At 39.4% G+C, this 27,256-nt stretch overlaps 1 protein-coding gene across 1 annotated transcript in view; it reads right to left on the minus strand.

Moving 5' to 3' along the window:
• Positions 1-1,065: 1,065 nt before the first annotated feature.
• The window catches only part of LOC126183409 (glycine dehydrogenase (decarboxylating), mitochondrial), a 316,896-nt gene continuing 290,705 nt past the window's right edge, over positions 1,066-27,256 (minus strand). The window contains exons 17-19 of the mRNA XM_049925357.1: positions 26,158-26,265; positions 22,410-22,555; positions 1,066-1,557 (exon numbers count right to left, since the gene is read on the minus strand). Coding sequence (XP_049781314.1) covers positions 1,447-1,557; positions 22,410-22,555; positions 26,158-26,265 — 365 coding nt within the window. The 3' untranslated portion in view covers positions 1,066-1,446. The remainder of the gene's footprint in view (positions 1,558-22,409; positions 22,556-26,157; positions 26,266-27,256) is intronic.

Raw genomic sequence — 27,256 nt, forward strand, 5'->3', positions numbered from 1 at the left:
CAATCTGCTTCTGACACTCCTAATATTTTGATGAAACACACACAGTTTTTTTGTTACTGGCATTACTTACCTTGTTGTTGTACTTTCCTAACTTAATATCTCCCAATAAACTTAACAATTTTAACAGGGAACTGTTTAACAGGTTATTATTCTTGTATTGCCTCTACTTAAACACTGATGAAAATCTGTACTTTCTTCTTTTTGGTTTAATACCATAAAAATCATCACTCACAATAGTTGCTCTTCTTGTCTTATGGCACTTACTTCAAAATGCTTCCAAAGACTGGGAAATCTTTATATGTGGTAGCCCATAGTTTGTTGTACTAGCTACACTAGCCCTTCTTGTTCTTCAGATTCTTCTCTCACTGGTCTGGTTACAATAGTGATGTTTCCTTGCTCTGAGCAAAGAGCATTTCTTGTAGATGGTATCTTTTATCTTAACAAGACTCTTATTTGTCCTGTGCTAACAGCAGGTGTACTGCATTACAAGTATATGGAAAGTGCAAGGACTTATTTTAGTTCTGGAATGTTTTAACTAGGAGGAAGTGTTTACATGTAGATATAATTTAATTTTAGTTTCCATGTGATATATTTGTACTAGAATTGATGTTTAAGAGAAGACATAATCAGAAGTTACATATCTTCACTTTTCTTTATGCCCTCTTACTTGCTAAATTAACCAAAAATTACAGATGAAAAAAAAAACCAGTGTCATAAAATTGTTCATAACTAATTTGTTTATGGACTGTCAAATGAAAAATGTCATGTGTGTGTTAAGTATGTGATTAAAGCACAACTTGGATAGTAAGAAACATTCGATTTTCTAACACAGTAACAGGTGTGTATCACACTAAAGTTTCATACCATTATGCAGTCAGCTGAGCAGTCGGTGAGTGGATAGAATGAAACAGTCCTGGGGGACAGCAGTTACTTTTCTCTTTTTTAAAGGAGTGGGAGAGGGAGGGAGGAGGAGTAGATATGCAATTCTCACATGACATGTATTCTCCAATGTGCAACAATTGCATTGAGCTCATTTGCGGCCAGTAAATCAAAACACTACTGAAATTGAAGGCTTATACAGCATGACAGTTTATTATATTTGTCATAAATTACAATGAAATAAAATGATTCAGTGCAATTGTCAATTTTAGATGATGCAGGCTGTATTAACACTTTAAAATACTGCTATGCTTACAATTTTCTGAACAGAAAACATTATGAATTTCTTTTAGTAAGAAAAATAATACTTCCTATGATAAAGGCATGTTTGACAACACAGGAACTATTTTAAATCTTTAAATGTGTCTATGGTTTCTTTAACATGAGCAATATCAAAGATCTATTTGTTACCCTTGTTTCCTTTTGTTATAAATTCCAGAGGAAGTACATTAATCTGCCTTGAATGTGTTTCACAAAATAGAAATGAACAATGATTGATAACTTAATCTAATAATCAGATAATACTGGTGGGCAAGTACAGACTAAATGCTTATCTCCATATATGTCATCTATTCTACCTACACTTGGCCAAATCTTGTTGTCTGCTCGTACAAATGGCTGAAATAAAGAAAAATGCATTTTTTTAATCTATGAAATAGCTACATTCAATATAAATGTTGTAGGAAAGTTCTCGTAGACTGTAAATACTTTATGATTAAGGGAGGCCAATTACTGAAAGCAGAAGCATTGAATCGCCAATACGCACACACAAAAGGAGGAAAACTTGCTACACACACACACACACACACACACACACACACACACACACACAGGTGTGTGCATCTATTATGCCCCTGTGCACAAAGGGGTTTTTGTATCCCCAATATTAGTTCACAACTTGTAACCAACCAGATATTCTTAGGTCTGTAAAATATGTGTTAAATCTTTATTGTGTGCAATAGCATATACTATGCAGTAAGGCCTGCAAGACAAAATCTTAAATGCATACTCTGACTGTTATCTTAACCCGATGGTAGAAACTCTACTACTTCCATTATACACTTTACTGTGGTACTATGTGCTGACATGACATACAATTCATTACCATATTTTATACCACTTCATGATGATTTGAATTTTTATAGATCATGATAAATCTGTTAGTGAATTAATCACATCTGAAGATGTCAAACTGCCATAACTGGAAATGTTAATATTTTAGTTACTAGGCAATCTTGACAAATAGATTACTACATAAATTGGGTCTAAGACAAAAATAATAATAAAATACAAATAAAAATAAATAAAAATGTTTGAAAAGTCCCACCATGATTCACCATGAAGGAATTATTCAACTGGGACAGAAATCAGTAGATGTGATGTACGTGTACATGTACATGTATGTGTACAGACAAACAATTTATTACAATTTTATAAAAATTAGATAATCCCAAGCTGGTTGGAGGGCCCTACTCATAATACTCCAAACATCACAACTGTGGAGATGTCCAGCAACTGTGCTGGTCAAGATAGGGTCCAGCAAGCATTCACACAAGCAGTAGAAACTTTTGCGGTGTGCGGACAGGCATTATCTTGCAGAAATGCAAGTCCAGGATGGCTTGACGTGAAGGGCAACAAAACGGGCCTTAGATATTGTCGACATACTGCTGTGCTGTAAGGGTGCAGCAGATGACAACCAAAGGTGTTCTGCTATGAAAAGAAATGGCACCCCAGACAATCACACCTGGTTGTTGGCCATGGCAGGCAACAGTCAGGTTGGTATCCCACCACTGTCTGGGGCATCTCCAGAAATGTCCTTGGCCTGTTATCTCATTGACTGGAGTAGAATTGTCTTCAGTAATGAGTCCTGCTTTGAACTGAATCCTGATGACCAGCAAAGATATGTCTGGAGATGCCTCAGACAGCACTGAGATACCAACCTGACTTTCACCCAACACACTGTCTGACAACCAGTGACAAATTCTGTCCAACTGGCACATTAGATTGTCAAAATCATGAGATGGTTCAAGAGCCCAGATCATAATGCTCCAAACATTCTCAGTTGGGGAGAGAGCTGCCAAACTTGCTGGCTAAGGTAGTGTTTGGCAAGCATGAAAACAAACAGTAGAAAGTTTTGCCATGTGCAGGCAAACATGCTGAAATGTAAGACTAAGATAGTGTACCAAGAAGGGCAACAAAATGGCTCATGGAATATCATTGATGTACTACTGTGCTGTATGGGTGCCACAGACGACAACCAAAGGGGTCCTGTTGTAAAAGAAATGACTGAAACAAGTGAAAGGAATATGACAGAAAACAAATGGGTCCTTTTGCGGAAGAAAATAGTGAATATGGCAGAGGTTCAAATAGGCAAAAAGACACAATCCAACAGAAAATCTTTGCCAGTGCATGACACATTGAAATTAACTGACAAAAGAAGAAAATATAAAAATGAAGTAGATAAAAGGGAATGCAGATATCTAAAAAATGAGACTGGCACACAAAGCATGCATCGATAGAGGTCCAATTCAGGGCTAAGGGAAATATTAATGCTGCCTATATCAACATTAAAATGTTCTCCTCCCCCCCCCCCCCCCCAGCAAAGCCTCCTAATACTGCATATAGCAGCCTTATCTTGTCCCACCATGTTCCTGCATGCTCCCATAGGCAGTACTAGCATCTTCTTTATTCCCACTACCCACCCGAGCAAAGGTAGCTGCTCTCCTCAGACACAGTCGCAGTCAAGTCCTAGTACACAGATTTGGCAACAGCCATGTGTGTGTGAGTTACGCTCGAGTGAATCTGTGTGAGTTTTCCAAGTCTGATAAAGGACTTAGTCCAGTGGATAAATTTATATTACATTCATTTTGGGTGTGTGTGTGTCTGCCACTCAATGCTTCATCTACATGGTGAGTAAGAATCTATGTTTTCCATATTGTTGTTATTCCATCCTGTATTTTCCAGTGTCTGGGCTGGAAGATACAGGGTGACAATTATTGAACTATATGAAGTAAAATCATCATAACTTCTGAAAGGCTTGTGTTATAATGTTAAAACTGCGTGGTTGGCTGCAGGGCATGATGGGAATTAGTATGCACATGCATGGTTTTGTTTAATGATGAAGTCCACTTTCATTTGAATGGGTTCATCAATAAGCAAAAATTGGCACAGCTGGGGGACTGAAAATCCACATTTCAAAATTGATAAGCCTCGTTATTCTCAATGGGTGACTGTTTTGTGTTCAATGTCCAGTTGTGGAATAATAATTGTGTTATTCCTTGACAACATGGTAACTACCAAATTGTATGTGAAGGTTTTGGAAGGTAATTTCATTCCCATTATTGAAAGTGCCCTTGATTTCAACAAGATGTGGTTCATGCAAGATGGAGCTTAACCCCATTGAACAGGAGAGTGTTTGATGTCTTGGAGGAGTACTTTTGGGACCACATTCTGACTCTGGAGTATGCACAGGCCACTGGCATGGGCCTCAATTGGCTGCTATATTCTCTGGCTCTGAACACACGTGACTTTTTTGTGGGGCTATATTAAAGACAAGGTATATGGCAATAACCCCAAAACCATTGCCGAGCTGAAAACAGCCATTCAGGGGGGTCATCAACAGTATCGATGTTCCAACACTTCAGTGGGTCATGCAGAATTTCACTATCCATGTGCCCCACATCACTGCCAAGAATGGCAGGCATATTTAACATGTCATAAACTAAATCCTAATATCTGTAGGGGCATTTACATGTTGAAAAAAGTGTGTGCACACCAAAGTTCGCAAGTAAATTACAATTTTCTTCATATAGTTCAGTAATTGTCACCCTGTGTGTAGTAATGGAAAAGTTAAGATATTAAGGTCCTTAGAACATTTTTTTCCAATATTCTTTTTGTCGCTTTTCGTCAGCAGAGTGTGGTTTATGATGGTAAATATCAATAAGAATTCCCTTCTTGTAGAAATAATAAAAATCTAATCAGTTGCAAAATGGAAGGTATATTAAAATGCCTTTAACATGGTTTCAACATTTATAGAAACACCTTATTCAGAAGGATTATACATTGTGGGAAAGGTATGTAAAATATAGCCAAAAAGTGTCAGTTAAATCTGAAATTTCACCTCCATAATAATTAAAACATGCACAACATGGTTGTTTTCATTTGGTATTTTCTCACCAATGTATGGCTGGCACATCTTTTGGCTATATTTTAACGTATCTCACACACAACATGTATTCCAGTTGTCAATATCTCCTTCTGAAGAAGATATTTTATTATAAACATGGAAGGCATGGTAAAGGGGTTATAAACCTTCCATTTAGCAGCTGATTCACTGTTTGCTATTTTTAAATGAAGAATTTGTCCTACAGTTGCTGCTCCAGCCATGTACAAAATTTTAAAATAAAAATTACTTTGTTCATAATTCATGTATTCACAGAAATTATTACACTACATGCACAGACAAAAGGAATGATGACCCATAGATGGTCCACACTTCAGACAGAAATGATATAATACTTTAAAAGAAAGTTGTGTAATGAAAACTTGTGTTAAAGTGACACATCCCACATCATTAAAAATGTTGTATTCATGTTCTATGGAGCAAATATTAATGTAATGTAGAAAACATAGAGATTAATGGATGCCCCCATTGCTCTCAATCAGGCTGTATTGAAACATTCTTAAAAGAAATGTTGGCCAAAATATCTACATCTACATCTACACTCTGAAAACCACCATGAGGTGCAAGGCAGAGGGTAAGTCCCATTGTACCAGTTATTAGGGTTTCCATTCACATATGGAGCATGGGAAAAATTATTGTCTGACTGCCTCTGTGCATGCAGTCATTACTCTAATCTTATCCTCATGATTCGTGTGTGAATGGTACACAGAGGGTTGCAGTATATCTCTACATTAATAATTTAAAGCCAGTTCTTGAAACTTGCTTAATAGGCTTTCTCAGGATAGTTTATGTCTGTCTTCAAGAGTCTACCAGTTCAGTTCCTTTAGTATCTCTGTGATACTCTCATGGATTAAACAAATCTGTGACCATTCATGCTGCCCTTCTCTGTATATATTCAATATTCCCTGTTAGTCCTATCTGGTACGTGTCCCACACACTTGAGCAGTATTCTATAGCCAGCCCCATGAGTGATTTGTAAGCAATCTCTTTTGTAGACTGACTGCACTTCCACAGTATTCTACCAGTAAACTGAAGTCTACCCACTGCTTTACCCATGACTGAACCTATGTGATCATTCCATTCCATTTCATATCCCTACAAAGTGTTACACCCAGGAATTTGTATGAGTTGGCCAATTACAACAGTGACTCATTGATATTACAGTAATAGGATACTACATTTTTCGTTTTGTGAAGTGCAAAATTTTGCATTTCTGAACATGTAGAGCAAATTACCAATCTCTGCACCATGTTGAAATCTTATCAATATTATGCGGCTTCCTTCAGATGGTACTTTATTATAGATAACTGCATCATCTGCAAAAAGCCTGATTTTACTATGAATACTGTCTGAAAGATCAGTAATATACAACATGAACACCAAGGGTCCCTGAGGCACACCTTAAGTTACTTCTACATCTGGTGACGACACTCCATCCAAGATAATATGCTGTGTCCTCTTTATCAAAAAGTTCTCAATCCAGTTACAAATTTCACTTGATACCCAATATGATAGTATTTTTGACAATAAGCATACATGTGGTCCCGAGTCAAATGCTTTTTGGAAATCAAGAAAACTGCATCTACCTGGTTGCCTCGATCCAAAGCTTTCAGTATATCTTGTGAGAAAAGTGCGAGTTGGGTTTCACATGATCAATGTTTTCAAAATCGATCTGTGTGGCATTGAGGAGGTCATTCCGTTCAAGATACTTCATTATGTTTGAGCTTAGAATATGTTCTATGATTCTACAACTTATTGATGTCCAGGATAGTGGATGGTAGTTTTGTGGATAACTTCTATTACCCTTCTTGTAGACAAGTTGACCTGTGTCAGCCACAAATTCAGTATAAATCAGACAGGGATCTATCAGCGCATGGAGCTTTGTTCAATTATAATGATTTCAGCTGTTTCTCAACACCACTGACACTAATACATATTTCACTCATCTTTTCATTGGTCAGAGGATTAAATTGGGGCAATTCTCTTAGGCTTTCCTTTGTAAAGAAACATTTGAAACTGGAGTTACACGTTTCAGCATTTGCTCTGCTGTGCTCAATTTCAGTTCCTGTCTCATTTACTAGGAACTGGACACTGACTTGGGTGCCACTAACAGCCTTTACATATGATCAGAATTTCTTTGGATTTTGTGAAATGTCATTTGACAGTATTCTGGTATGGTAGTCATTGAAGGCATCACATATTGCTCTCTTGACAGCCAAACACGTTTCATTCAGCATATCTACCTATACCCCTATGCTTTGTTTTACATCTATTATGCAGTAATATCTGTTTCTTTATAAGTTTCTTTACAGTGGTCGTATACTATGGAGGTTCCCACCCATTATGAACCATTCGACTGGGTACATAACTATCTGGTGCTGGGTCAACTATTCTTTCAAACTTGAGCCAGTTTTCCGTTGCATGCTCCTGCCCTATGCTGAAAGTTTCAAGTTCCTCATTGAGATGTGACACTATTGATTTTTATCTAGTTTATTGAACATACCTATCTTTTTTCACGTTTTAGTTGTCCTCTGTACTTTGGTAATCATTGTTGCCACAACTGCGTCATGGTCACTGGTGCCAGTTTTGATGTGGACATCATCAAAGACATCGGGTCTATTTTTTGGCGTTAGATTCAATATATTTCCATCATTATTGGGATTCATAATTATCTGTTCTGGGTAGTTTACAGTGAAGGCATTTACTAAAGTTCCATAGGATGTCTTATCACGCCCACCACTAACAAAACTTTAATTTTCCCAGTTAACCATTGGATGATTAAAGTCTCCACAAGTGATCACAGTATGATCAGGGAACTTACGTATATGTGAACTGAGGTGTCCTCAAAAGTTTTTGGTTACATCAGGAGATGAGTCTGGTGGGTGATAGAAGGATCCAACTAACATTTTATGCCCATCCATGATACTGAGTCTTACCCAAACAATCTCACATGCAGCTTTAATTTCTGTCTTGGTGAATTTGAGTTTATTGTCTACTGGAACAAATACACCAGCTCCATTTCCCCATTTGCCTATCCTTCCAACACACACTTAAATTTTCCACAAAAAATGTAACCGATATCAATTTCAGGTTTCAACCAGTTTTCTGTGCATAGTATTATGTGAGCTTCACTGGTTTTCATGAGTGCTTAAAACTCTGGTACTTTGTTGCAAATGCTTTGGGCATTTACCATTAGGATTTTAATACTCTCACCTGTAGTAGGCATTTCTTTTGATCTTATGCTGATACTTCTCATTTTTATACACTTATCATTATGTGGATTGGAAGGACAGTTGCCTAATCTAAAAAAAAACATTGTGGGCACCCCACAGTCAGCTACCTGAGTAGCAGCCTCTGATGTGTAGTGTCACCTGACCTATTTAGGGGGATGCTATGGTTCTCAACCCTATGGTGCAAGTCCAAGAAGTCACAGCCCAGCTTGTTGCATAACTTTCAAAGTCTCTGGTTCAGCCCTTCCACTTGACTCAGAACCAAATGGCCACAATCAGTTCTAGAGACAATACTGCAAATTATGAGGTTTGTTGAAACTCCATGTGTAAGGCTGGTCTTCTCAATCTTCTCTGCCAGTCACTGGAATGACCCAAGAATGACCTTGGAGCCCAGACGAGAGGCATCATTTGTTCCAATGTGTGCCACAATCTGCAGGTGGTTGGAGCCTGTTCCCTCAATGGTTGTTGGAATAGCCTCTTCAATATGTTGAATGAGGCCCCCAGGCATACACACTGAGTGTACCTGGTGTTCTTTTCTATCCCTTGCTGCCATTTCTCTCAGGGGTCTCATCATTTGCCATATGTTTGAACTGCCGATGGTTAATAGACACCTACCCTTTTGTGTTTGGCTCCTCTTCCTCAAAACAGGTGAAGTGAGTTCCACTGTGTCAGTTCCAGTTTCAGTGAAAGACAGTACCTCAAACCTGTTGGTTAGGAGGATTGGTACAACACCTCAAGTCCTTTCTGGTCGCCATCCACCATGTATAGGATGCCTAGATCTACCACTGGTACACCACTCCCAGTTAAGTGAATGAGCAATGACAGATCCTGTACTCTCTGCAGAGGAGACAGGATCCACAAGAGAGGATAGCACTTTAAGTACCTCTGGTACAGGTATCACAGGTACATGACTCTTGGGAGCTCTTCCAGTACACTGATTCACAGCAGCTGCCAACCCTTTGACAGTAGTCAGTGCAGTTTCCAGCTGCTTACAAACATCAACCAACTCATCCCATGTTTGAACCTGCCAATTATCTTGTAATCTGTTGAGCTAAAAAGTTGGTAATTCCTATAAGAATTTAAACAGATACACAAAATGAGATTTCTATTAAGGGAACCCAAAAACCTGTGGTAAAAATTACTAATTTCCTAAAATGCTTTGATGTTGACTATAGTTGTTAGCAAATTCGAAAACAGAGTTAATTTATGATGAATGCAGATGATATATAGGGCTACTCCTCTTTAAGAGAAAACTAGATGTAACACAATATGTTAGTAAATCAACTATGGTAACTACATCACAAACACTGATTTGTTACAAATTGCTTGTAGATTATGCAAAACACAGATTTATTTGCATTATTATACAATGAAATTCAGGGGTGATGTATGCTTTGGCTGAACAGTGAAAAACAAATGTTGATTTTCTGTGAACTAAATTACATATCCGAAACACTAATACTGCTAATTTACAAAAATTTGTAAGCATGGCAGAATGAAGGAAATGGCCCTGGTAAATGCCGTAAGTTCTAGAAAGAAACGTGGAGGATAATATAATAAAAATACACTACTGGCCATTAAAATTGCTACACCATGAAGATGACACGCTACAGACGCAAAATTTAACCAACAGGAAGAAGATGCTGTGATATGCAAACGATTAGCTTTTCAAAGCATTCACACAAGGTTGGCGCCGGTGGTGACACCTACAACGTGCTGACATGAGGAAAGTTTCCAACCGATTTCTCATACACAAGCAGCAGTTGGCCAGCATTTCCTGGTAAAACATTGTTGTGATGCCTTATGTAAGAGGGAGAAATGCGTACCATCACGTTTCAGACTTTGATAAAGGTCGGATTGTAGCCTATCGCGATTGCGGTTTATCGTTTTGCAACACTGCTGCTCGCATTGGTCAAGATCCAATGACTGTAAGCAGAATATGGAATTGGTGGGTTCAGGAGGGTAATACGGAATGCCGTGCGGGACCCAAACGGCCTTGTGTCACTAGCAGTCGAGATGACAGGCATCTTATCCACATGGCTGTAACTGATCGTGCAGCCTGGTCTCGATCCCTAAGGCAACAGATGGGGACATTTGCAAGACAACAACCATCTGCACAAACAGTTCGATGAAGTTTGCAGCGGCATGGACTATCAGCTCTGAGACCATGGCTGTGGTTACTCTTGACTCTGCATCACAGACAGGAGCGCCTGTGATGGTGTACTCAATGACGAACCTGGGTGCACGAATGGCAAAACGTCATTTTTTCAGATGAATCCAGTTTTGTTTACAGCATCATGATGGTCGTACCCGTGTTTGGTGACATACCGGTGGTCGGCCATTGGAAGCATGTATTGGTCATCGCCATACTGGCGTATCACCCGGCATGATGGTATGGGGTGCCATTGGTTACACGTCTCTGTCACCTCTTGTTCGCATTGATGGCACTTTGAACAGTGGACGTTACATTTCAGATTTATTACGACTCATGGCTCTACCCTTCTTTCGATCCCAGCGAAACCCTACATTTCAGTAGGATAATGCACGACCGCATGTTGCAGGTCCTGTGTGGGCCTTTCTGGATACAGAAAATTTTTGACTGCTGCCCTGGCCAGCACATTCTCCAGATCTCTCACCAATTGAAAACGTCTGGTCAATGGTGGCTGAGCCACTGACACGTCACATACGCCAGTCACTACTCTTGATGAACTGTTGTATCATGTTGAAGCTGCATGGCAGCTGTACCTGTACACGCCATCCAAGCTCTGTTTGGCTCAATGCCCAGGTGTATCAAGGCCATTATTATGGCCACTGGAGGTTGTTCTGGGTACTGATTTCTCAGGATCTATGCACCCAAATTGTGTGAAAATGTAATCACATGTCAGTTCTAGTATAAAATATTTGTTGAATGAATACCCGTTTATAATCTGCATTTCTTCTTGGTTTAGCAATTTTAATGGCCAGTAGTGTATATCAGCCAGACCAATGAATGGCTAAAAGTCATGAAAAACTGTTGAATTCTGCTCGCCCAGACGAAAATAATTACATTTTTGAGTAGGGCCATCAAATAGACAGTACTATAAAAAGTACTAAAATCATATAAATTGTAGTCAGGTGCATATGGTAAGACCCAGGACTTAAATCCTAACATTTATATTGTTTTTTGTGCCAATCTTTTTATCTTCCATTCATCTTGTTTTCATTATTAATTCATGTATTTTGGTACATATAGTACAGTTTAGTACTTTTATAGAACTGTCCATTTCCATGGCCCTACATGAAAAATTCGGAGTAGGCATTAAAATCCATGGAGAAGAAATAAAAACTTTGAGGTTCGCCGATGACATTGTAATTCTGTTAGAGACCGCAAGGACATGGAAGAGCAGTTAAACGGAATGGACAGTGTCCTGAAAGGAGGATATAAGATGAACATCAACAAAAGCAGAACGAGGATAATGGAATGTAGTTGAGTTAACTCGAGTGATGCTGAGGGAATTAGATTAGGGAATGAGACACTTAAAGTAGTAAAGGAGTTTTGCTATTTGGGGAGCAAAATAACTGATGATGGTTGAAGTAGAGACGATATAAAATGTAGACTGGCAATGGCAAAGAATGCATTTCTGAAGAAGAGAAATTTGTTAACATCGAGTATAGATTTAAGTGTCAGGAAGTCGTTTCTGAGAGTATTTGTATGGAAGTGAAACATGGACGGTAAATAGTTTGGACAAGAAGAGAATAGAAGCTTTCGAAATGTGGTGCTACAGGAGAATGCTGAAGATTAGATGGGTAGATCACATAACTAATGAGGAAGTATTGAATAGAATTGGGGAGAAGAGGAGTTTGTGGCACAACTTGCCTCAGAACATGCGAGCATGTATGACCTTAGTTGTTTTTGCGCCCTACGGCAAAACAACAACTCGGAACATGCCCTACCAACTGATCCCTTCTTCTAGTCATCAAGGGATCACTAATTTAGTATTAGAGGGCAGTGTGGAGGGTAAAAATTGTAGAGGGAGACTAAGAGACGAATACACTAAGCAGATTCAGAAGAATGAAGGCTGCAGTACGTACTGGGAGATGAAGCAGCTTGCACAGGGTAGAGTAGCGTGGAGAGCTGCATCAAACCAGTCTCAGGACTGAAGACCACAACAACAACATGACAATACATTTGTTTTCTCTGGTAAGCAGGATGCAACAGACTTTTATGAGTTTCATCCATTCCTTGGTCCAGTTGATATACTTTTATTATTTTATCCTCCATGTGTCCACCCCCAGTAGCTGAATGGTCAGTGCGACAGACTTGCAATCCTAAGGGCTCGGGTTTGATTCCCGGCTGGGTCAGAGATTTTCTCTGCTCAGGGACTGTCCTTATCATCATCATTTCATTCCCACCAATGCGCAAGTCGCCGAAGTAGCGTCAACTCAAAGGACTTGCACCCGGCGAACGGTCTACCTGACGGGAGGCCCTAGTCACACGACATTTACATTTATTTATCTTCCATGTTTCTTTCTGGGACTTGAGGCATTTACCATGCCCATCTTCTTCACTCTGTGACTCAAATTTTGACTAACAGTCCTTTTAAGGATATTGTAACACAACTTGAAAGGGTGATGGATGCATCCAGTAGTCTCTATATTTTGCTGTAAATGATCTGAATGCGAGTATTCTACTCGTTTTGCACCCTATTCTCTTGGAGAGTTCTTGTCCATTTTATATGCTTAGGATCTAAACATAACTGAAGTTATATATTGATTTCACTGAACCTCTTGTCAAAAAATTAATTTTTTCCTCCAATATATATATATTTTCCCCCCCTATTCAGATGTACCTGGTGATGAAGCTTTAGGCTGAGAAACTGTTTGTACTAATACAGGATTATTCAACAGCTTCTGCAATTTTGTATAACAAGAATTCATTTTCATGTTGTTTGTCTCTTGCACATTGTAGTTTGAGGTATGCATTTATCTGTCGTAAATGCTCTTCTCGAGCAATAAAAGCCTCATGTGCATTCTTAAGTTCATCCTCAGGGGAAAATGGTACATATTGTACAAGCATATATACAACAGCTGGAACATTTCTAATTACCATTTTAGTATTGTTTAGCAGCTTTGCCTTCATCTTGTTGGTTACTCTTCCTCTTCTGCATCAGAGCTTTCTTCACCGTTTCCCACTTTCTTCACATAAAATGACTCAGACTTTGTTGTAAATTCAGATAGGCTTACTCTTGGGAAATCATAACCTTGTTCTTGTTGTCTTGGATGAACTGCTTGATTATCCTAAGATTTCAGCACTTGATATTGTTGATGCAGAAACTTATACCGTATTTACTCGAATCTAAGCCGCATTTTTTTTCCAGTTTTTGTAATCCAAAAAACCACCTGCGGCTTAGAATCGAGTGCAAAGTAAGCGGAAGTTCTGAAATATGTTGGTAGGTGCCGCCACAACTAACTTCTGCCGTCGAATATATGTAGCGCTACACAGGCATGCTTTGCAGGCACAAAGATAAATACTGGCGCCAAAACCTCTGCGTCAGTAAATAAATTTAAAAAAAAGGCGGAAGACGAGCTTTTTTCTCCGCCCCGAATTTCGACCACTGCATTTTAATACATTATCCAACGAAGTAAATACAAACTCTGTATTGTTCATCTTCGAATATAGCAGCTTTTCAATGTACTATGAAAGTCCGACTGGCAAGACTGTTTGCGATGTTTGTCAGTATGGCCAATTCTACGTTCTGAATTTTTTCCTACCTGAGAGAAGAGATGGTTGCTAATGGGAACTTTTGTGAATCACATGCAGTATTGTCTTCACCATAAGAATAATATGAATATAAACATTTTGCCATGTGTTCTTTCGTGTTTGCTGACATCTCATTTAAATCCTGTCTGGCTAATAAACTACGAAACTAGAGTGAGACAACAGCAAACGCGGAAGTATAAACATATCATATCATGTTTATATTCGTATTATTCTTATGCCTAATAGGGATACAGTCAGAAATGAAGCACGGCAATTGACTAGATTTTTGAATCTGAGATGACTCTAATTTCTGTGCAGAAAGTAATATACTAAACAGGCGTCTGCAAAGATTTTTAAATGGAGAAAAATTTTTGCTAAACTCTCGTTCAGAACATATTCTATCATACGCAGTTTATTACTTGGTTCTTGTTGATCATTAACAAAGAAAGCAGCAGTGTAAATAACAACAAATAGCAGTCTCTTGCCATTGTTTCGCTACTGAGACAATTCCTCTCTTTTTTTTATTGTAAGCGGCGGTAGCACGCACAAAAGCAAACCATGCCGCGAGCGGCGACAGGTCGTAAACAGTCATTATCAGAATGCGACAAACAATGCATGACACAGTACAGTAATGAATTTTCAGCTCAGAGTGATGTAAACACCTATAACAAAGAGAACAGCACTTATCAGATCAAAGAAAAATAAGCAATCAATTCAAACCAGACGAAGCACGTGAAAAACGAAGGGTATCCGTATACATACGGACGGAGCGCCTGACGCATAGCAATGGTTACCTGGTAAAGCTTAACTGCTAAGCTTACGACTCGAACCAAACTACTGTAGCTGTATCGTCATTCATTCGACCTAAATTGTGTCTCATATTATAATGGACCAACTTTGTTTCGCTTTGGAGGTGCGGCCTAAAACTTCTCTCCCCTTGAATTTCGAGTCTCAAATTTCAGGTGCGGCTTAGATTCGGGAAATTTTTTTCCCTTAATTTCAAGTCTCATTTTTCAGGTGCGGCTTAGATTCGAGTGCGGCTTAAATTCGAGTAGATACGGTACTCTTAAAATCTGCATGCATGATTGGAAGAGCTTTCTTGCAATGTTAGTTTCATAATGATGAATTACTTGAGCTACACCTTCATTTACATATGCTGGTTCTGTCTTCATAATGCACTTGGCGATGCAGTGGGCAACAGATTCATTTGACCTGTATGGTTGTATTTTCATATTGGTGTTTAAGAACTCAAGAATTTGCTGATTATAATTATTGACCCATTTCTCAGCCATTCTTTGTTTTAACGTGCAGAATCATCCTCCATTCTGAATGAACTCACCTGAACTTAGGGGCATAATATGGGTTTATTGACATGGCTCATGAGGAAAAGCAAATAACATGGATAAGAGGTGGTTTTGTGGCACGTATAAATATGACAATGAATTTGGGAGCATTTAATATGTAATCTTAAATCTGGATCTTCTTCTTCACTTGGCAAGCAACATGAGACCTCTTGGTCAATGTACGTAAGTCCTTCTGGACTTTCAAAAGATGAAGCATTTCCAGTCCATACTGCAATGTGGATACGTGACTTCCAAGGTTCTGAAATTCAATTCATATCCTTAAATTTAAAACTTTTCCACAAATAATATTTTCATTTTGTTTTAACTGCTTCATGAAAGCATCAACATAGCAAGAAAAATGTCAGCTCAACACAACAGGGTATGGATTCATCAGGATGTAATTGGTTTGGATCTCTATAGGGTCTGCGATCTGCAATCAAGAAAAATCTTTGTGCTCGACGAGCCAATTCAAGAGACATCTAAGGACCAAGACACGAATAAATGCAATTAATTTGTTGTGAGCTGTTTGCCAATATTATGTGAATCCTCTTAGATTCTTCAAATGTAAATGAAGGGCCTTGACAAAACCTTCTTGTCTTCACATACCTCTGCAACATGCACTAATCATCAGCTGCACTCCAAGATATTAAAACATCGGTGATGCATAAAACAAATCATTTGTTCTTTGAAAATGAGTAACTGAGCCTATAATTTGCTGCTGGAAGTTGTTCAGTGGTGTAATTTTTAGCAGTCACTCTTCATTCAAGCTGTTCTTTTTCTTTTCTATAGGTATTAAGATACTTTCTGTAAAGTCCTTTGGCCATTTTCCTGTCATGTATCCTTGATTACACTGTTCAGTCAACTTCCTTTTCCCTTCTTTCTCCAATGCCTTTAACAGTTCCACAGGAATCTCATCAATTCCCATAGCCTTTCCATTTTGCATCTCCTTCATAGATTCTTCAATCTCACTAGTTAGTATTGCATTTCCTTTGTCATCATCAGCAACTTTATCTTCTCCTTCTATCCCAAGGTCTTCTTCACTTGGTCAGCTGTCTGCAGCACATAGCAATTCTACGTATTCTTCCCATCTTCTCATTATTTTCTGGTGTTCACTCACCATTTTACCGTCTGCTGCCTCTACTTCCTTTAGTCCACTGTTGTTTCTCTTTTCCCTGAATGTGAAACCCATTGCTTCTTAACTGATTATTTAACCTCCTGTAGTTGCACTTCCCTTCATCTGTGTTTACAGTTTTCTGTTTCCTGCGATCATCCATATTGGTTATCATATCTGGTGTTACCCACTCTTTCTTTACTTTTTTCCTTTCCTTGACTCCAAGCATTTCCTTAGCTGCCTTTTTGATTCCATTTTTTAAAAAGATCCCATCTTCCTTCTGTGCATTCCCTTTCCTGTCCTTGCATCATGATTTCACAATATGCATTCTCTAATTTTTCACAATTGCCTTTGTCTTTCAGTTTCTCGAAGTTAATGTGCTTTTTCTTCTGTCCTTTCCAGGTTCTTTTCAGGTTAACTATAGCCTCAGCTAATACTAATATATGATCTGAATAAATATCTGCCCCTGGATAACCTTTGACACTCTTTAGGCAATTTTGGTATCTTTGTTGTATCATTATGTAATCAATTTGATATATTTTGTTGTCAAATCGAGATATCCAAGTATACCATCGTCTTTTGTGGTTATCAAATAGAGTATTTCCAACAGTGAGCCTGATATCGCATCCAGCCAAAGTCTTGCTGAGTACACTCAACAGAAGGCTGTATGGGAAGCTGAATTGTGAAATAGGAGATGAATAATTTGGTTTCAGGTGAGGAGTGGGAATTAGCAACGACATTGGGCTACTGAGAGTGATAGGGGAGAGGTACACGGAGAAGAAAAGGAAGGTGTATGTTGTGTTCATTGATCTTGAGAAGGCTTTTGACTGTTTCAGGTGAGAGAAACTGATGGAAATCCTAAGGAAACATGGAGTTGACTGGAGGGATAGGCAGCTAATTAGAAATTTATATCTGAACCACAGAGCAAGAGTAAGAATAGGAGGTGTAATGAGTGAAGAAATTGAACTGGGAAGAGGTGTAAGACAAGGTGGTTGTTTATCACCAACACTGTTCAGTATCTATCTGGAGGAAATTATTAATGAAAGTTTTTGTATAGGGGGTTGGAGAGAGGAGTGTATAAGATTTGCAGACGACATGGTTGTGATAGCAGAGAGTACAAGAGAGATGGAACAAATCTTAGATGATCTAAACACAAAATTAGAAGAATATGGAATGAAGATTAACAAGAAGAAAATGAAAAGCATGGTAATTGAAGGAAAGGGGACAAAATGCCGTATGAAAATAGGGGAGAGGAAATAGAGCAAGTGCATAACTTCAATTACTTGGGAAGTGTAAAAATGGATGATATGTATTGCTCAACAGAAATTAGGAAAATTGCAATGGCAAAAGAAGTATTCAAGAGGAAACAGAAATTATTTTGTGAACCACTAAAGAAAGATCTGAGGAAAAGACTTGCCAAATGTTACATCTGGAGCAGTGCATTGTATGGTGCAGAGAACTAGACATTGAGGAAGGAAGATGAAAGAAGATTGGAGACACTAGAGATGTGGATATGGAGAAGAATGGAAAAAGTGAAATGGAAAGACTGAGTAAGGAAGGAAGAAGTATTAAGAAGACTCAGAGAAGAAAGAAACATGCTGAAAGCCATCAGAAAAAGAAAACGGAACTGGATTGGACATTGTTTGGGGAGGGACTGTTTATTGAAGGAATGAATAGAATGAATGGTGGAGGGAAAAAGGGGAAGAGGAAAAAGAAGGTATCAAATGCTGAACAATATCAAAGGACACAAATATTCAGAAGTGAAAAGACTGGCTATAGACAGACAAAAGTGGAAGAGGCTTAACCCATGACAAGACATGCAGTAAGGCAGAATACCATACTACTGCTTCATTCAAGCCATTGTTGCCATATAGAAAGAGATGGAGCCACGAAAATTCCTCTGGTATTAACTCTCTATTCACATTCACAATATTATTCTTAGTTTTGTAAACAATTTCATTTACTTTCTACTTCCTTAAATTTATCATTAACACATGGCTGCTCATGATCAGTTGGTGTGATTACAGATGTTTGCACAGGAATGAATTGTGATGCATTTACTGGCTCTAGTTGTGGGTCTTTTCATCGGGAACTTCATCTACCTGTATCAATTGATGTGCCTATAAATACTGAAGCATTGATACAAGTCCTTCTTTGATGAAAAAATTGATAGCATTAATTGTAAATTGTTTAGCAGCTTTGGAATGCACAGTTCAGCAAATAATATGAAAGAATTTGTCAATAGTATTGCATTTGGTGACACAGGTTTTCCGGTTTGTGCTCCACATTTTCTTGTTGGTTCTTATTAATGGGAATCAGTGAAATAAAACCTATTATAATAGTACACTAGACCATATGCACTGCCAGCAACAATCAAAATTCTGACATTAAATTAGAATATAATAAACTCAACTTGCCCTTTTCTCACATGATATAGTGAGAACTATGGATGAGGGGCAACAGGCAGATTCCATATTTCTATATTTCCAGAAACTATTTGACATGTTGCCCCATTGTAGGCAGTTAACGAAGGTGTGAGCAATAAGGTGTGAGCAATAAGTTCACAGATACGTGAGTACTCAAAGGCTTCTTAATAATAGAACCCAGTATATCGTCCTCGATGGCAAGTGTTCATCAGAGACAAGGGTACCATCAGGAGTGCCCTAGGGAAGTGTGATAGGACCACTGTTGTTCTCTGTATACATAAACAATTTGGTGGACAGGGTAGGCAAAATCTGTGGTTGTTTGCTTATGCCATGGTGTATGGTAAGATGTCAAAGTTGAATGACTGTAGGAAGATAAAGGACACAATTTCCAGTTGGTGTGTTGCATGGCAGCTAGCCCCAAATGTGGGAAAATGCAAGTTAATGCATATGAATAGGAAGAACAAATCTCTGATGTTTGGATACAGTATTATCAGTGTCCTGCTTGACACAGTCAAGTTGTTTATATATTTGGGCGTAATGTTGTAAAGTGATGTGAGGTGAACGAGCATGTGAAAACTGTGGTGAGGAAGGCAAATGGTTGACTTTGGTTTATTGGGAGAATTTCAGGAAAGAGTGGTTCCCTTATACAGAAGACCACATATAGGACACTGGTGTGACCTATTCCTGAGTACTGCTTGAGTGTTTAGGATCCGTGTCAGGTTGGACTGAAGGAAGACATTGAAGCAATTCAAAGGCAGGCAGGTAGATTTGTTACCAGTAGGTTCAAACAAAATGTAAGTATTACAGAGATGCTTTGGGCACTCAAATGGGAATACATGGAGGGAAGGCAATGTTCTTTTTGAGAAACACTGCTGAGAAAATTTAGAGAACCAGCATTTGAAGCTGACTGCAGAACGATTCTACTGCTGCCAACATACATTGCACATAAGGACCACAGAGATAAGATATGAGACGAGAAATTAGGGCTCCTACAGAGACATACAGACAGTCATTTTTCCCTCGCTCTATTTGTGAGTGGAGTAGGGGGGGGGGGGGGGGGGGGGGAGGATGTCAAGTAGTGGTTCAGGGTACAGTAGCTTGAGGAGTGTCTGTGCAGATGTAGATTATGTTTGGTGAACATAAATTTAGTGTCTAAGTGCAATGATTTAGGAAACTAATTACATAATTTTCCCTGTCACATAAACTGCCATTGAAGATGCCATTTAAATTATCACGCTCAGAAACAAAAGCACTGTCAGACATCAGGATGTTGTGTATCACATCATCAGTGTTTCTGATCTCCAAATAGCTCTGATTATCAATTAGTAAGGCATCTGGTTGATGTCCAGTTTCCCAACCAATTCCTTCATAAAATCCAACACCTTCAATGAAGTTTCTATTTAGAACATTGATATGTCCGCCGCTCGTGGTCTCGCGGTAGCGTTCTCGCTTCCCGAGCACGGGGTCCCGGGTTCGATTCCCGGCGGGGTCAGGGATTTTCACCTGCCTCGAGATGACTGGGTGTTTGTGTTGTCCTCATCATTTCATCATCATCCAGGAAAGTGGCGAAATTGGACTGAGCAAAGATTGGATAATTGTACGGGCGCTGATAACCACGCAGTTGAGCGCCCCACAAACCAAACATCATCATCAGAACATTGATATCCCATTGCCTTTGTAGCAGAATGGCAGCAAATATTAAATGTACCACGATCATGGTGAAACATTGGTATTCAGAATGTGCAGATTGAAAGATTTCTTCATATCTTTGATTTTAGAAGGCATTTACAATTTGTGATTAAACAGTAACTCAGATTTAGGCACTGTGGGTTGGAGCATAAGTGGCTTGGGCATCAGATTCACTTGGTTGTTCTAACTGAGCTGGAAAAGTGCGGATGAGGTCCAGTGTATTTCATCACACTCACTGATTTACTCTTACACCCTTGTAGAGTGGGTAATCTACAACCAGCTGCACTGGAGACATACCTGTGTATATACTGAAGCTTTCCAGAGTTTTGGCCACCACAACAATTTCTACCTTTGTACTTGATTGAGAAAGCATTTGAGGCATATTTTCACTGACTTAAAAGATATCGAGACCAACAATGCCTCATGCCATTTAAAATTATATTGACCAAATTTGCTTGGAAATTTAATGACTTTGACAAATGGAATGATGCGCCAAGGCAAATGTCATTCTGGTTCAGTTAGTACCACAATTTCACCATGAATATCACCTGGTGGCGAGTTATTCCAATACACTTTTGATGGAGCACAACTTGTTGAGGTCTTAAAGTGCATATTGCATCAGTCACAAATAAGCAAATCCTTTGTAGAGGTGTGTTCTGCTGGCAAATATGCCTTAGGCAAAACCAAATGATATTTCTCTGGCTGACTAGAATAGCATATTCCCTGGCAGATATCACAACACTTTTTGCAAAAAGTGTCTGTGGTTGAGTGGAACTCTGCCCATCAGCTGACCTCTGAGCAGAGTCCTTATGTTTATGTCATAGTCTTGCGTCACTAATCCTCACTTATCTCTCTAGCCCTTGGTTCAGAGTGTCCTAATACATCTTATAACATTCAATAAATATGTCCTTCTATAGTCTCAACTGCTCATGTTTGAGCATGATGAAGTGGATCACTAGTGAGGAGAGAGATATGTTCATCAGCTGTCTTGATTGCTCTCATTTGGGCTTGTTGTGCTCTTTGACTTTCAAGGCAAGAGATACACTCTTCAGCTGTTTCATTTGCTCTTGGTTGTGCATGCCATCATGCGTCATTGGCATGTCAAGAGGAACGCGCATCCACCATCTTGATCAATAGCACTTGAGGCATTTGTTCCTTGACAGTTGCATGTTCGACACTGTGCTGCTTTTCAGGAATTTATTTTTGTTGTAACTTCTCCTGTTGTTTCTGTTTCTCTTTATCTAGGCATTTCTCACATTGGGTGGCTGTCTTCTTGAACATTGAAGAAGTTTTCACTAATGCAATATTTACAATTAATATCATTATTTTATCATTGCAAACTCACTTTTTTAAACTGTCATCCATTTTTGCAATATATTTAAATTTTCAAATCTGTAGCTGATCAGGAAGTTTGTAGCAAACAGACCAACAGACAGAGAACAAAGTAAGTTACTAAGAACATGGTAATAAAATATGAAAATGAATGCCGTATTTGCTATATGTTTCAAAAAATTGAGACTGCTCACATTTAAAACCTTTTTTTGTGTTTATTCATGAATTGACAAAACTCGTCTCCCTCAAAAAAGATATAATTCTTCAACAGAGGCACATTTACTTTCTCATGATTAAAAAAATATACAAATATTGCACAGATTAAGAAGAGTATAGCTCTTAACCTCAACCACATTCCACAATTATAACATTTATGAAGAAATTTATTGTTGGTAATATGTTATAGTAAGACTTACAGCAGGAAAAGCAGCTTGCTCTCTTGTGTATGGACGATCCCAATTGCTTGAAACAACATCAGTCTGAGTATGAGGTGCCATCTTTAGTGGATTTATACGTATATCCATTTTTCCTTCTTCAATGTCCCTTATTTCCTGTCTGATACCTAAAAACAGTTATGTTGTAAGTCCTAGTATAAGGAATCGATTTTATGAAGTATAGTGGGAGGTTAATTTTTACTCTTAAAAAAGTACAAGGATCAAAGCAATATGAACACACACATGAAGGCTAATTTCTATGAAAGGTAGCAAAAGATTATTGTACAATTGCAGGCTTTTTGTGGCTGATGTTAAATGAAGTCATCATGTGGTTTCATTTAATCTGTACAGAAGAATAGTGCTCAATATACAAATGAGCATTCAGTTGCAGAGTTCTGTGTTGGCAGCAATTGTCATAAAATTCTGGTTGCATAAGTCATATCAAATTGAAGTTAAAGCTCAAGTTTATGGGCTCATTACAGCTATCTTTTGGCAGTCAGATTTTTAGCTCCTAATTATGGAACTGTGGCAATGATTCTCAAAACTTTAATCTGGTGTGGCATACAGGAAGTGTAGACATGTGTTTGGCAATATTGTAGTGACACTGTTCCCTATTTGACTCTGGACTCGCATTCGGGAGGACGACGGTTCAATCCCGCGTCCGGCCATCCTGATTTAGGTTTTCCGTGATTTCCCTAAATCGCTCCACGCAAATGCGAGGATGGTTCCTTTGAAAGGGCACGGCCGCCTTCCTTCCCCATCCTTCCCTGATACAATGAGACCGATGACCACGCTGTCTGGTCTCCTTCCCCAAACAACCCAACCCTATTTGACTATCAGGGAAGTCTCCGAATACAGAAATAATAATCAGCCTTGATCACAAAAATTTGTGATCTGATTATTATTTCAGATTATTTAATCAAATCTAGTCTTGTTCCAACACTGTTTTCAAAAATTATTAACCTTTAAATATATTTTGAAGGGTCTCTCAGTATTTAATCATACATACACTCCTGGAAATTGAAATAAGAACACCGTGAATTCATTGTCCCAGGAAGGGGAAACTTTATTGACACATTCCTGGGGTCAGATACATCACATGATCACACTGACAGAACCACAGGCACATAGACACAGGCAACAGAGCATGCACAATGTCGGGACTAGCACAGTGTATATCCACCTTTTGCAGCAATGCAGGCTGCTATTCTCCCATGGAGACGATCGTAGAGATGCTGGATGTAGTCCTGTGGAACGGCTTGCCATGCCATTTCCACCTGGCGCCTCAGTTGGACCAGCGTTCATGCTGGACGTGCAGACCGCGTGAGACGACGCTTCATCCAGTAGAACGATGGGTTCGATGACGGTTTGGATGTACCGTGCACTATTCAGTGTCCCCTCGATTATCACCAGTGGTGTACGGCCAGTGTAGGAGATCGCTCCCCACACCATGATGCCGGGTGTTGGCCCTGTGTGCCTCGGTCATATGCAGTCATGATTGTGGCGCTCACCTGCACGGCGCCAAACACGCATACGACCATCATTGGCACCAAGGCAGAAGCGACTCTCATCGCTGAAGACGACACGTCTCCATTCGTCCCTCCATTCACGCCTGTCGCGACACCACTGGAGGCGGGCTGCACGATGTTGGGGCGTGAGCGGAAGACGGCCTAACGGTGTGCGGGACCGTAGCCCAGCTTCATGGAGATGGTTGCGAATGGTCCTCGCCGATACCCCAGGAGCAACAGTGTCCCTAATTTGCTGGGAAGTGGCAGTGCGGTCCCCTACGGCAGTGCGTAGGATCCTACGGTCTTGGCGTGCATCCGTGCATCGCTGCGGTCTGGTCCCAGGTTGACGGGCACGTGCACCTTCCGCCGACCACTGGCGACAACATCGATGTACTGTGGAGACCTCACGCCCCATGTGTTGAGCAATTCGGCGGTACGTCCACCCGGCCTCCCGCATGCCCACTATACGCCCTCGCTCAAAGTCCGTCAACTGCACATACGGTTCACGTCCACGCTGTCGCGGCATGCTACCAGTGTTAAAGACTGCGATGGAGCTCCATATGCCACGGCAAACTGGCTGACACTGACGGCGGCGGTGCACAAATGCTGCGCAGCTAGCGCCATTCGACGGCCAACACCGTGGTTCCTGGTGTGTCCGCTGTGCCGTGCGTGTGATCATTGCTTGTACAGCCCTCTTGCAGTGTCCGGAGCAAGTATGGTGGGTCCGACACACCGGTGTCAATGTGTTCTTTTTTCCATTTCCAGGAGTGTACATAGTGTCTTTCTACAGTGCTGCAGTGGTTTGATATGTTAGTAGGCTACTGATTATATATGTATATTACTTTGATTAGCCAAAAAGTTTTCCATGAATAACAGATAGTGTTACATATTTGATGCTAATTTTCATACAATACATCACAACTCAAATAATGGACTTTGCTTGCCCAGAAAGTGGTTTATCAAATGCTATTGAAATTGCAAATGTTCTCTAAGCAATTCTTATGTTACAAGTAAACTCTTTTTTTGTGAGGTGGTGTTTCAGTACTAAATCTGCCAGACAAAAATTCTTGAATTATACTCAACATAAAGTAAAGAACTGTGTCATGAGCAGCACAGTTAATAAAACTTGTTCACCAGTATCAATTTTCCAGAATGTTTCTATATATTCACAAATATTAGTGTTTAAGAAACTGAACTCCTCCTGAATAGACCATGAAGGCCCAATGGTACCAACTGGCTGCTGTGTCATCCTCAGCCCATTGGTGTCACTGGATGTTGATATGGAGGGGCACGTGGTCAGCACACCACTCTCCCAGCCGTATGTCAGTTTCCGAGACTGGAGCCACAACTTCTCAATCAATTAGCTCCTCAGTTTGCCTCACAAGGGCTGAGTGCACCCTGCTTGCCAACAGCACTTGGCAGACCAGATGGTCAACCATCCAAGTGCTAGCACAGTTCTTAACTTTGGTGATGTAATGGGAACCAGTGTTACCACTGCAGAAATGCCGTTGGCCAATATTAGTATTTGGTAGACAAAAATCCACCACTGCAGCTACAGTCATTAAATTGAACTGTAAAAAAAGAACTTTCTTTAATGCTCTCAATAGAAATAAAAGGTCCTGCATAAAAGGAAAATCTAACAATAAAATAAGAAAAGCATGCAGCAACATTGAAACACCTAGTTGGTAAGCATGAAACAACAAAAGAAAAATAACATCACTGTTAATACAAGAAGAAACAAATAGTTACTCATTATGTAGATGTAATTATATAAAAGAAGAAGAAATGAGAGCTCAGGGACCAATGTTGGTAAGGCTATGCAATGATCTTATCCTATCACAAGCTGTGAAAGAAGACCACAGACCGATGACCGTAGCAGTCTGGTCCCTTTAATCCCTCAAACCCTCAAAGAAGACCACATTGTAACTGCAAGTGTATCTTCTGGCTGTAGTAGGACCATAATAATGTTCTCAAGGGGACACATACAAGTAATAACCTTAGCAAAGATTTTCCATAACAAGGAAAAAAACCACCACCACCACCACCACCACCACCACCACCACCACCACCACCAACAACAACAACAACAACAACAACACTCGTAGAAACCACATATGAAACTCATTCCAAGTGAAATGGAAAAAAGAAAGGCTGACAAAACTCAGTCCTGTTCACAACCAAATCTTAATTTAATTCTAAATGATATCCATTAATACACTTACTGATAAGCGCATCACAGAACCTGTCAAGTTCTTTCTTGTCTTCAGATTCTGTTGGTTCAATCATAAGTGTCCCACTGACTGGCCACGACATAGTAGGTGCATGGAATCCTGTTCAACAACAAAACAACATGCTTTCAATTGTTGTATTTATAACCAAATAATACTTTGAAGTAAAATAATGCATGAAATTTTTAAGTGTAGTTTATATATGTTACTTTTTGATATACATGAATTGGCGACCAATTACATCAATGCAGCATTGTATGCAATTTATCAAACTGTTAAACTCATGTAACAAGTCTGCCTGTGGAATGGTGGCAATATGGCAACAGTATTTTCAAAGTTCTGCTTTAGTTCTTCCACTGTATAGTGGTTTACTGAGTATGTATGTGGATGTAGATGTTTGAGTACACCTGACCCTCTGACTTTCCCCAATAGGTAAGATTTTCAGGGAGAGAGAGCAGGTGACTGGGCTGAGGAGATTTTACTGCCTTTGCTGAGAATCCTCTCATCAACAAACATGATGCCAAAGTTGTATGTGTAAGTGTTATGTTGCACAATAAGTCACTTGTCTACTGTCAGTTGCCCTCAAATAGGTTAAACAGAGTCCAAACTCACTGCTCAGTATTAGCAGTTCGAGGAAAATATTGTGTTATGTTTTGGAACCCATTAAGCCATAACTATTCAATGTATTCATCAGGATTTTCTATTACATAATGGTGGATGTACCATCAGTTCAAATAGCTGGACAAGCTGAACCAGGCATAATCTGAAGAAATAAAAACTTGAGAATCCAAATGTCTCAATACCACTTCCTTTGAAAACCATCAGCAGAACCAAATAAGTTAGTTTGGAAGCTTTAGGCTCATGCATGAAAGAAAATCTGTAGGGATAAATACAATGATGAGCCAAAACATTACAACCACTTGCTAAACAGCATTTTGGTCCATCTTTTGGAAATTAATACAGCAGTGATTGTGTGTGACATAGTTTCAGTAAGTCCATGGTAGGTTTCCAGAGGTACGTGGCACCAGATGCCTACACACAGGTCATACAATTCCTGTAAATTATGGACTAGTGGTTTGTAGGCACAGAACTG

The sequence above is a fragment of the Schistocerca cancellata genome, chromosome 4 (genome assembly GCF_023864275.1).
Source record: "Schistocerca cancellata isolate TAMUIC-IGC-003103 chromosome 4, iqSchCanc2.1, whole genome shotgun sequence".
Taxonomy (NCBI): Eukaryota; Metazoa; Arthropoda; class Insecta; order Orthoptera; family Acrididae; genus Schistocerca; species Schistocerca cancellata.